The 12,258-nt window shown below is 45.8% G+C and overlaps 1 protein-coding gene across 1 annotated transcript in view; it reads left to right on the top strand.

Annotated features, from left to right (window-relative positions):
- LOC129836283 (V-type proton ATPase subunit B, brain isoform-like) overlaps window positions 1-7,638 on the top strand; it is a 44,954-nt gene extending 37,316 nt beyond the window's left edge. Inside the window, exons 10-14 of the mRNA XM_055902230.1 lie at window positions 3,779-3,929; window positions 4,417-4,499; window positions 4,681-4,785; window positions 4,942-5,071; window positions 6,732-7,638. Coding sequence (XP_055758205.1) covers window positions 3,779-3,929; window positions 4,417-4,499; window positions 4,681-4,785; window positions 4,942-5,071; window positions 6,732-6,874 — 612 coding nt within the window. The 3' untranslated portion in view covers window positions 6,875-7,638. The remainder of the gene's footprint in view (window positions 1-3,778; window positions 3,930-4,416; window positions 4,500-4,680; window positions 4,786-4,941; window positions 5,072-6,731) is intronic.
- The last annotated feature ends 4,620 nt before the right edge of the window (window positions 7,639-12,258 follow it).

Here is a 12,258-nt window from a genome sequence, read left to right as displayed (position 1 = left end):
ATATGGGGATAAGGTAGGTAGTTGGTTGGATGGGCTATTTACAGATGGGCTGTGTAAAGCTACAGCGATCGGTAAGCTGCTCTGACAGCAGATGCTTGAAGTTAGTGAGGGAGATATAAGTCTAACTTCAGTGATTTTTGCAATTCGTTCCATTCATTGGCAGCAGAGAACTGGAAGGAAAGGCGGCCAAATGAGGTGTTGGCTTTGGGGATGACCAGTGAAATATACCTGCTGGTGTGCGTGCTACGGGTGGGTGCTGCTATGGTGACCAGTGAGCTGAGAAGGCGGAGCTTTACCTAGCAAAGACTTATAGATGACCTGGGGCCAGTGGGTTTGGCGACGAATATGTAGCGAGGACCAGCCACCGAGAGCATATAGGTCGCAATGGTGGGTAGTATATGGGGCTTTGGTGACAAAAAGGATGGCACTGTGATAGACTGCATCCAATTTGCTGAGTAGAGTGTTGGAGGCTATTTTGTAAATGACATCGCCGAAGTCAAGGATCGGCAGGATAGTCAGTATTACGAGGGTATGTTTGGCAGCATGAGTGAAATAGAAAGACGATTCTAGATTTAATTTTGGATTGGAGATGCTTAAAAGGAGTCTGGAAGGAGAGTTTACAGTCTAGCCAGACACCTAGGTATTTATAGTTGTCCACATTCTAAGTCAGAAGCGTCCAGAGTAGTGATGCTAGGCGGGCTGGTGCGGGCAGCAATCGGTTGAAGAGCATGCATTTAGTTTTACCAGTGTTTTTAAGAGCAGTTGGAGGCCACGGAAGGAGTCTTGTATGGCATTGAAGCTCGTTTTAGAGGTTTGTTAACAGTGTCCAAAGAAGGGCCAGATGTATACAGAATGGTGTTGTCACCCCTGGTGAGACAAAACCGCGACTCGTCAGTGCAGAGCACTTTTTGCCTGTCCTGTCTGGTCTAGTGACGGTGGGTTTGTGCCCATAGGCGATGTTGTTGCCAGTGATGTCTAGTGAGGACCTGCCTTACAACAGGCCTACAAGCCCTCAATCCAGCCTCTCTCAGCCTATTGCGGACAGTCTGAGCACTGATGGAGGGATTGTGGGTTCGTGGTGTAACTCGGGCAGTTGTGTTTGCCATCCTGCAGGTGTGATGTTCGGATGTACCAATCCTGTGCTGGTGTTGTTACAAGTGGTCTGCCACTGCGAGGACGATCAGCTGTCCATCCTGTCTCCCTGTAGCGCTGTCTTACAGTACGGACATTGCAATTTATTGCCATGGTCACATCTGCAGTCCTCATGCCTCCTTGCAGCATGCCTAAGGCACATTCACGCAGATGAGCAGTGACCCTGGGCATCTTTCGTTTGGTGTTTTTCAGAGTCAATAGAAAGGCCTCTTTAGTGTCCTAAGTTTTCATAACTGTGACCTTAATTGCCTACCGTCTGTAAGCTGTTAGTGTCTTAACTACCATTCCACAGGTGCATGTTCATTAATTGTTTATGGTTCATTGAACAAACATTGGAAACAGTTTTTAAACACTTTAAATTAAATCAAATTTTATTTGTCACATACACATGGTTAACAGATGTTAATGCGAGGGTATCGAAATGCTTGTGCTTCTAGTTCCGCCCATGCAGTAATATCTAACCTAACAATTTCACAACAACTACCTTATACACACAAATGTAAAGGAATGAATAAGAATATGTACATAAAAATATATGAATGAGTGATGGCCGAACGGCATAGGCAAGATGCAGTAGATGGTATAGACTACAGTATATACATATGAGATGAGTAATGTAGCGTATGTAAACATTATATAAAGTGGCATTGTTTAAAGTGGCTAGTGATACATTTATTACATCAATTCTTCCATTATTGAAGTGGCTAGAGTTGAGTCAGTATGTTGGCAGCAGCCACTCAATGTTAGTGATGGCTGTTTAACAGTTTGATGGCCTTGAGATAGAATCTGTTTTTCAGTCTCTCGGTCTCCGCTTTGATGCACCTGTACTGACCTCGCCTTCTGGATGATAGCGGGGTGAACAGGCAGTGGCTTGGGTGGTTGTTGTCCTTGATGATCTTTTTGGCCTTCCTGTGACATCGGGTGGTGTAGGTGTCCTGGAAGGCAGGTAGTTTGCCGCCAGTGATGCGTTGTGCAGACCTCACTACCATCTGGAGAGCCTTACGGTTGTGGGCAGAGCAGTTGCCGTACCAGGCGGTGATACAGCCCGACAGGATGCTCTCGATTGTGCATCTGTAAAAGTTTGAGAGTGCTTTTGGTGACAAGCCAAATTTCTTCAGCCTCCTGAGGTTGAAGAGGCGCTGATGCGCCTTCTTCACCATGCTGTCTGTGTGGGTGGACCATTTCAGTTTGTCCGTGATGTGTACGCCGAGAAACTTAAAACTTTCCACCTTCTCCACTACTGTCCCTTCGATGTGGATAGGGGGCTGCTCCCTCTGCTGTTTCCTGAAGTCCACAATCATCTCCTTTGTTTTGTTGACATTGAGTGTGAGGTTATTTTCCTGACACTACACTCCGAGGGCCCTCACCTCCTCCCTGAAGGCCGTCTGTGGTTGTTGGTAATCAAGCCTACCACTGTAGTGTTGTCTGCAAACTTGATGATTGAGTTGGAGGCGTGCATGGCCACACAGTCATGGGAGTACAGGAGAGGTCTGAGAACGCACCCTTGTGAGGCCCCAGTGTTGAGGATCAGCGGGGTGGAGATGTTGTTACCTACCCTCACCACCTGGGGGCGACCCATCAGGAAGTCCAGTACCCAGTTGCACAGGGTGGGGTCGAGACCCAGGATCTCGAGCTTAATGAAAAGTTTGCATGGTACTATGGTGTTAAATGCTGAGCTGTAGTCGAACAGCATTCTTACATAGGTATTCCTCTTGTCCAGATGGGTTAGGGCAGTGTGATTGCGATTGCGTCTGTGGACCTATTGGGGCGGTAAGCAAACGGGGCTGGTTTTTCTTTTGTTGTCCGTGATTGACTGTAGACCCTGCCACATACCTCGCGTGTCTGAGCCATTGAATTGCGACTCTTTGTCTTTTTGAGCCATTGAATTGCGACTCTTTTTACTTTGTCTCTATACTGACGCTTAGCTTCACACAGCTTTACAATGAAGATCTGTGAATTTATTTGGATTTTTACGAATTATCTTTGAAAGACAGGGTCCTGAAAAAGGGATGTTTCTTTCTTTTTTTTGCTGAGTTTAGAATGCCAAGAGTCTGCAAAGCTGTCATCAAGGAAAAAGGTGGCTACTTGTATGTAGCCACCTTTTGTATGTAGCCACCCTATATGTAAAATATAATTGGATTTTTATAACACTTTTTTGCATACTACATGATTCCCTATGTTATTTCATCGTTTTGATGTCTTCGCTATTATTGTACAATGTAAAAAAATATATATACAAAATCTGAAAAACCCTTGATTGAGTAGGTGTCCAAACTTTTGACTGGTACTGTATGTGTGTCTCTCTCCTCGCGACTCCCAAGGGGTGCATGTTTTGGTTTTTGCTTTAACACTACACAGCTGATTCAAATGATCAAAGCTTGATGATTAGTTGACTGTTTGTGAATCAGCTCTGTAGTGCTAGGGCAAAAACCAAAACGTGCACCCTTTGGGGTTCCGAGGACTGAGTCTGGGAAACCTTGCTATAAATGAATGAGTTCATGCTCATTGATTCAATCATACGCTGTTAGAATTAAATGTTCAGAAGTGGAGTAGTTTGTGTTCTGGGTCCCATCTCTTATATCCTGGTTCCACTTATGGCTCACTTGTATGTGCCATGTCTCCCCAGGTGTCAGCTGCCAGAGAGGAAGTCCCTGGCCGTCGTGGTTTTCCCGGTTACATGTACACGGATCTGGCTACCATCTACGAGCGTGCCGGCAGAGTGGAGGGCAGGAACGGCTCCATCACTCAGATACCCATCCTCACCATGCCCAACGATGGTAAGACATGCCGGCTTATCTCAGAGGAAAAACATATATACACATACATATGTTTTTTATTTATTAACTTTTTACATGAGCAATTCCATTGAATCCCCTGTTTTCGTCTGGGTTTGACGAGCACAAAAAAGTGATATTTCTTTATGCTTGCTGTTACTATAGCAACTTCTGTGATGGGCCTCCTGTCTGTTTTCGAATGGGAGTCGCCCCTTTTTAACATCAGACAACATTTGTGCCAGCATATTTTAGAGCATTAAAATTGGGGATGTAGATAAAAACACTTATTTTAATGTCCTTAAACTGTAAGTTGTAGTCATTTAAAGTGTATGCCTGGTTCCTGACTTTACTTTTGGGCAAAGTGATCCAGGACTGTGCTCCGTGCATGTGTTGGAATGTGGGCGTGTATCGGTTTGATAAAGGCCACTTGATTTAGCGTGACTTGAACCTTGGATATTACCTCTTGACTTCCATGTAAACTGTTTTCCAGATATCACCCATCCCATTCCTGATCTCACTGGGTACATCACTGAGGGACAGGTCTATGTGGACCGACAGCTGCACAACAGACAGGTATTCCCATTCTCGCTTATTCCCATTCTCGTCTCCAAACAGCCCCTTGTGACCTCGCTATTAAATAGTGTCTCTAGCTATTGAGTACTGTCATTCTCTCTCCTGACAATTGTCCAATGATAATTTGTTTATTATTTCTTTGTTGAATATTGACTTCTCTTATTTCATGCTTTCCCTTCAGATCTACCCACCCATCAATGTGCTGCCCTCTCTGTCTCGATTGATGAAGTCTGCCATCGGTGAAGGAATGACTCGTAAAGACCATGCTGATGTCTCCAACCAGCTGGTAGTTACTCTGCACAGTGCCAAAATATCCTCTATAACCAAGCCTAATTTCTATTGAACCACAATACACATGAATCGTTTGTTGCATGGAACTACTTCAACTTTCTGACCTCCCCCACTCTTCTCTCTCTCCACCCCATGCCTCTGTCCCTCTCAGTATGCCTGCTATGCCATTGGTAAGGACGTGCAGGCCATGAAAGCCGTGGTCGGAGAGGAGGCCCTCACCTCCGATGATCTGCTCTACCTGGAGTTTCTGCAGAAGTTTGAGAAGAACTTCATCGCTCAGGGTAAGACACTGAAAAAACGGATGAGCCTCGACCTATGACAGTAGCACCACATGCAGAGCGCATGGCTATGGAAACTATTTTAAAATGTGAACCTTTATTGAACCAGGTAAGTCATTGAAAATACACTTCTCTTTTACAATAACAACCTGACATTCTGGTTGTATGAAATCAAATGGTGAAAACAGGAGCACAGCAACTGCACTGTATGTGACATTACCCCGGTGTCAGGTATTTGGTAACAGAATAAATGGGAGTGTTGGCAGTCTTTTCACACCGTTAAGTGGGAGGCATTAGGCTGCACTCGGCCAGGTCATTGACACTCGCATGCTCTGAGATCTTGTCTGGTGATTTTATTTACTTGTCTAAATAATGTTACATTAAATATGAGATATTATACCTTTGCCATCTTGGCTTCTCCTGTATCTTATGTTTATGCTACCTTCATTCCTTGAAATCGTGACCCATTTTGTGTTGCCCTAGGTCTCTGACCTTATTATACCTTATTACCAGAAATCCACCCTGCATAGCGCTGTCATTCAAGTGTGAAATTAAAATGGAGATTGATTTTGCCCAATAAAATAATACAAATCGTATTATTGGATTAATAATCTTATCGAATATTATAAAATGTTGCATAGCTTGATTTTGAAAGGTATTTTACTGCGATTTGACAGATCTTAGCTCTAACAAAGGACAAGATATGTCCTATTTGGCATTGCATGCTGTTATTGCTACTTCCTGAAGTACATTGAGTTAAAGTTATTTTATCAAAGTTATTTTCAATGCCTTCAGGCATGATTATTTTTCATCAGCAAAACCAATGGCAAACTTCATGTCAGATACATACTGTAGGTCTTTTTCAACACCTTGGTGTCAGATGCAACAAGTAATTCAGCGACGTGTGTCATCAAAGCATTATGCCGTACTTATTCTCACACTTGTCCTTGGAGTGATGAGATTGCTAAAGCAAGGATTTGTGAGCTTTTCCATCCAGCCTTGTGTATAGTGAGCCTGAATATCCTTGAGTCAAAGCCTAATGCGATCCATTAAAATTAGAATCTCATCAGAATTGATGAGTCTACTGAATTAAATTAAAATACCGTGAAATGCAAGTGTCATGTCAGACTTTTGCATATCTTGTCTCTGTTGAAACTGAGACAAATGGAGCCATCTTTTCGGCAAAGAACAAGAGCCTGATGTTCAGTCGTCTTGTCCTTCAGATGATTTACAAGCATTTCGCTACATCCGCAATAACATCTGCTAAATATGTTTATGCGACCAATAAAATGTGATTTGATAAGATTGAAAAGTAGGGATTGCACTATTGTAGGCTATGCATCACAGGGATATACTGCATGTAAACCTGTTGTGACACCATATGATTGACTTAATATCTAGTCTATCAATAATATCTTTCCCGACAGAGTAAGCTGTGAGGTAGGGTGGGGTGCATTTTAGACATGTTAGCGCCATGACCTGACGTTGACTTGAATCGACTACAACAAGTGTTATGAAAAAGATCTCAATCGCTGGGGGATATTGTTGTATTTATGCTCCTATTTAAACCACTGAATGAGTCATTTGTCAACTAGTCGTCATAGGGAATATTTTCAAATGTCGCAGCATTCGAGACCTAAAATGCTGTCACCTCACCCCTCAGGCCCCTATGACAACAGGACCGTCTATGAGACCCTGGACATTGGCTGGCAGCTGCTCCGAATCTTCCCCAAAGAGATGCTGAAGAGGATTCCCCAGAGCACCTTGGCTGAGTTCTACCCGAGGGAGTCTGCCGCTCGTCACTGAGCACCTTCAGCTGCTCTGACCTCCCCCCCGAATCCTCTCACCCCCTTAGACAAGTGTTGACCCCCCCCCCCCCGACCACTCAGAGAACAGAGCAATGATCTCAGCTCCCTCTAGATGTATTCTACTGTATCTGTTTCCAGAAACTCGTATGGTTAGTGTCTGTGATTGTATCTGTACATTTTGTTCAGAGATGTGAACTTGCCCTTAAATCAAAGAATGATCCTGTTATTTATTGGGGTATTTTACTGCTAGGTTTTGTTTATTGAATGTTGTCCCCACCTAAACTAAATTCAGCCTTCCAAAAATCTAAAAACATCCTATACATTAGAGCTTGACAGGAATTGTTATGTTCTCTTTTACATTTCAATGGTTTGAATTTGTCCAATATGTTTGTCACCCTGAAGATAGCACTTCATTCACTTATTTCAGATAGGGGTAAGTTACTTCTTAACCATATCTGAAATTGTACCACTTCACCAAACACCTGGGAGGTCAAAGTGTCATGACGTACTTTAATGTATTAGACCGAACATCATTGGTACTTAAATGTTTACTTTTATAGGCATGAGGTAAGGGTTTCGATATTTGACACACTTTTGGGCCACTTGAAATTCTCTATTGTAGATATAGACCTTTCTGTGAACTGTGATTACTTATTTCTTTTTGGCCTCTGTTGCTTGGTGTAATTACTATTGAAAGAAAATGATGTTTACATTGTTTGCTGTATGTATGTGCTGTTCAAATAAAAATAATACTAAACATTCCCCTGTTGCATTGCTAATTCTTTGTTTGCAGAAATCGGATCTGTGTGTTTATTGATTCCTGTGTTTTCCTGTCCATGAATAGTATTTTAGAATTATGAAGGGTGACATGTTTGTAGTCTCACCAGACAATGCACACACCCGATATTGAGGTTGGTAGTTTCTCACACAGCCTATATTATTTGTAATATTAATTGCCCAAGACATCGTATGGTTAGTGTCTGTGATTGTATCTGTACATTTTGTTCAGAGATGTGAACTTGCCCTTAAATCAAAGAATGATCCTGTTATTTATTGGGGTATTTTGAATAGACATGAATAGACATCCGGTTTGGAGCGAGCGGTCGCATTTGCATTCGCTCTGCAGGTAGTATAACTTTTCATTTCATTTTCATTACATTTCATTACATTTCATTATAGTACAACGGTTTAATTTGTCTAACCTTAGCAATTTCTTCTTAGCTAGCTACTTAGCCGTCTGTGTATAAAAGATAATTGCGTAATTATCGTATTCCGTCGTCTATCGTAGTCCACACTTATCTGCCCAGCAGCTAGCAAACGTCCACCGAATAGTAGTATAAACTTTTCATTACATTTCATTATAGTACAACGGTCTGATTTTCATTTTCACTACAGTACAACGGTTTGATTTGTTTGATCTTAGCTAGCTACATAGCCGTCTTTGCATCAAACATAATTGTGTAGTTATTGAGGTTCGCCAGCCAGCTATTTTCGCCCTAACGTAACGCAACGTAGCAAACACTGCTAGCTAGCCAGCTTGCCACCGAATAGCAGCATTGTAGAAACGAGTGCATTACAACGGAACGACTTGATCAGTGTAGTGTTGGCTGACTACACAGTTGTCTTTGCTATCTTTGATTTGTATTTGTTCGATCTTAGCTAGCTACTTAGCTGGCTCCATAGCCGTCTTTGTATCGGTGATACTTGTGTAGTTATCAAGGTTCGCTGAGGTTCGCTAGCCAGGTATTCTCGCCCTAACGTAACGTAACGTAGTCAACCCTGCTAACTAGCCAGCTAGCCACCGATTAGCAGCACGGTAGAAACGATTACATTACAACGGAACGACTTGACTTGTGTAGTGTTAGCTAGCTACATAGTTTTCTTTGCTATCTTTTTTATCTAAGATAATTGTGTAGCTTTGAGTAATTATCGGTTAGCTAGCCAGCTATTTTTCGCCTGCCGCGCTGCCGTCCTCCTACCTAGCCAACACTGCTAGCTAGCCAACTTCTACCGAATAGCAGCACTATAGAAACTTACACTACAACGGGACGACTTGATTAGCGTAGTGTTAGCTAGTTGTCTTTGCTGTCCTTGTATCCATGATAATTGTGTAGTTTAGAGAAATTTAGTGAAATTGTCGAGGTTACCTAGCCAGCTTCACTTTCAACAACGTAGCCACTGCTAGCCAGGCTACTTCACCAGCCAGCAGTACTATATCATTTTAGTCAATAAGATCTTGTATTTTATTTTTATCTTTTTGCAACGTAAGCTTAACTTTCTGAACATTCGAGACGTGTAGCCCACTTGTCATTCTAATCTCCATTGCATTAGCGTAGCCTCTTCTGTAGCCTGTCAACCATGTGTCTGTCTATCCCTGTTCTCTCCTCTCTGCACAGACCATACAAACGCTTCACACCGCGTGGCCGCGCCCACCCTAACCTGGTGGTCCCAGCCCGCACGACCCACGTGGAGTTCCAGGTCTCCGGTGGCCTCTGGAACTGCCGATCTGCGGCCAACAAGGCAGAGCTCATCTCAGCCTATGCGTCCCTCCAGTCCCTCGACTTCCTGGCACTGACGGAAACATGGCTCACCACAGATAACACTGCTACTCCTACTGCTCTCTCTTCGTCTGCCCATGTGTTCTCGCACACCCCGAGACCTTCTGGTCAGCGGGGTGGTGGCACCGGGATCCTCATCTCTCCCAAGTGGTCATTCTCTCTTTCTCCCCTTACCCATCTGTCTATCGCCTCCTTTGAATTCCATGCTGTCACAGTTACCAGCCCTTTCAAGCTTAACATCCTTATCATTTATCGCCCTCCAGGTTCCCTTGGAGAGTTCATCAATGAGCTTGATGCCTTGATAAGCTCCTTTCCTGAGGACGGCTCACCTCTCACAGTTCTGGGTGACTTTAACCTCCCCATGTCTACCTTTGACTCATTCCTCTCTGCCTCCTTCTTCCCACTCCTCTCCTCTTTTGACCTCACCCTCTCACCTTCCCCCCCTACTCACAAGGCTGGCAATACGCTTGACCTCATCTTTACTAGATGCTGTTCTTCCACTAACCTCATTGCAACTCCCCTCCAAGTCTCCGACCACTACCTTGTATCCTTTTCCCTCTCGCTCTCATCCAACACTTCCCACACTGCCCCTACTCGGATGGTATCGCGCCGTCCCAACCTCCGCTCTCTCTCCCCCGCTACTCTCTCCTCTTCCATCCTATCATCTCTTCCCTCTGCCCAAACCTTCTCCAACCTATCTCCTGATTCTGCCTCCTCAACCCTCCTCTCCTCCCTTTCTGCATCCTTTGACTCTCTATGTCCCCTATCCTCCAGGCCGGCTCGGTCCTCCCCTCCCGCTCCGTGGCTCGACGACTCATTGCGAGCTCACAGAACAGGGCTCCGGGCAGCCGAGCGGAAATGGAGGAAAACTCGCCTCCCTGCGGACCTGGCATCCTTTCACTCCCTCCTCTCTACATTTTCCTCTTCTGTCTCTGCTGCTAAAGCCACTTTCTACCACTCTAAATTCCAAGCATCTGCCTCTAACCCTAGGAAGCTCTTTGCCACCTTCTCCTCCCTCCTGAATCCTCCTCCCCCTCCCCCCCCCTCCTCCCTCTCTGCAGACGACTTCGTCAACCATTTTGAAAAGAAGGTCGACGACATCCGATCCTCGTTTGCTAAGTCAAACGACACCGCTGGTTCTGCTCACACTGCCCAACCCTGTGCTTTGACCTCTTTCTCCCCTCTCTCTCCAGATGAAATCTCGCGTCTTGTGACGGCCGGCCGCCCAACAACCTGCCCGCTTGACCCTATCCCCTCCTCTCTCCTCCAGACCATTTCCGGAGACCTTCTACCTTACCTCACCTCGCTCATCAACTCATCCTTGACCGCTGGCTACGTCCCTTCCGTCTTCAAGAGAGCGAGAGTTGCACCCCTTCTGAAAAAACCTACACTCGATCCCTCCGATGTCAACAACTACAGACCAGTATCCCTTCTTTCTTTTCTCTCCAAAACTCTTGAACGTGCCGTCCTTGGCCAGCTCTCCTGCTATCTCTCTCAGAATGACCTTCTTGATCCAAATCAGTCAGGTTTCAAGACTAGTCACTCAACTGAGACTGCTCTTCTCTGTATCACGGAGGCGCTCCGCACTGCTAAAGCTAACTCTCTCTCCTCTGCTCTCATCCTTCTAGACCTATCGGCTGCCTTCGATACTGTGAACCATCAGATCCTCCTCTCCACCCTCTCCGAGTTGGGCATCTCCGGCGCGGCCCACGCTTGGATTGCGTCCTACCTGACAGGTCGCTCCTACCAGGTGGCGTGGCGAGAATCTGTCTCCTCACCACGCGCTCTCACCACTGGTGTCCCCCAGGGCTCTGTTCTAGGCCCTCTCCTATTCTCGCTATACACCAAGTCACTTGGCTCTGTCATAACCTCACATGGTCTCTCCTATCATTGCTATGCAGACGACACACAATTAATCTTCTCCTTTCCCCCTTCTGATGACCAGGTGGCGAATCGCATCTCTGCATGTCTGGCAGACATATCAGTGTGGATGACGGATCACCACCTCAAGCTGAACCTCGGCAAGACGGAGCTGCTCTTCCTCCCGGGGAAGGACTGTCCGTTCCATGATCTCGCCATCACGGTTGACAACTCCATTGTGTCCTCCTCCCAGAGCGCTAAGAACCTTGGCGTGATCCTGGACAACACCCTGTCGTTCTCCACCAACATCAAGGCGGTGGCCCGTTCCTGTAGGTTCATGCTCTACAACATCCGCAGAGTACGACCCTGCCTCACACAGGAAGCGGCGCAGGTCCTAATCCAGGCACTTGTCATCTCCCGTCTGGATTACTGCAACTCGCTGTTGGCTGGGCTCCCTGCCTGTGCCATTAAACCCCTACAACTCATCCAGAACGCCGCAGCCCGGCTGGTGTTCAACCTTCCCAAGTTCTCTCACGTCACCCCGCTCCTCCGCTCTCTCCACTGGCTTCCAGTTGAAGCTCGCATCCGCTACAAGACCATGGTGCTTGCCTACGGAGCTGTGAGGGGAACGGCACCTCAGTACCTTCAGGCTCTGATCAGGCCCTACACCCAAACAAGGGCACTGCGTTCATCCACCTCTGGCCTGCTCGCCTCCCTACCACTGAGGAAGTACAGTTCCCGCTCAGCCCAGTCAAAACTGTTCGCTGCTCTGGCACCCCAATGGTGGAACAAACTCCCTCACGACGCCAGGACAGCGGAGTCAATCACCACCTTCCGGAGACACCTGAAACCCCACCTCTTCAAGGAATACCTAGGATAAAGCAATCCTTCTGCCCCCCCCCCCCCCCCCCCCCCCCCCTTAAAAGATCTAGATGCACTATTGTAAAGTGGCTGTTCCACTGGA

This window comes from Salvelinus fontinalis, chromosome 37 (assembly GCF_029448725.1).
Source record: "Salvelinus fontinalis isolate EN_2023a chromosome 37, ASM2944872v1, whole genome shotgun sequence".
NCBI classification, from domain to species: Eukaryota; Metazoa; Chordata; class Actinopteri; order Salmoniformes; family Salmonidae; genus Salvelinus; species Salvelinus fontinalis.
Note: the sequence above shows the minus strand (reverse complement) of the source record. Positions and strands in the feature narration are given on the sequence as shown.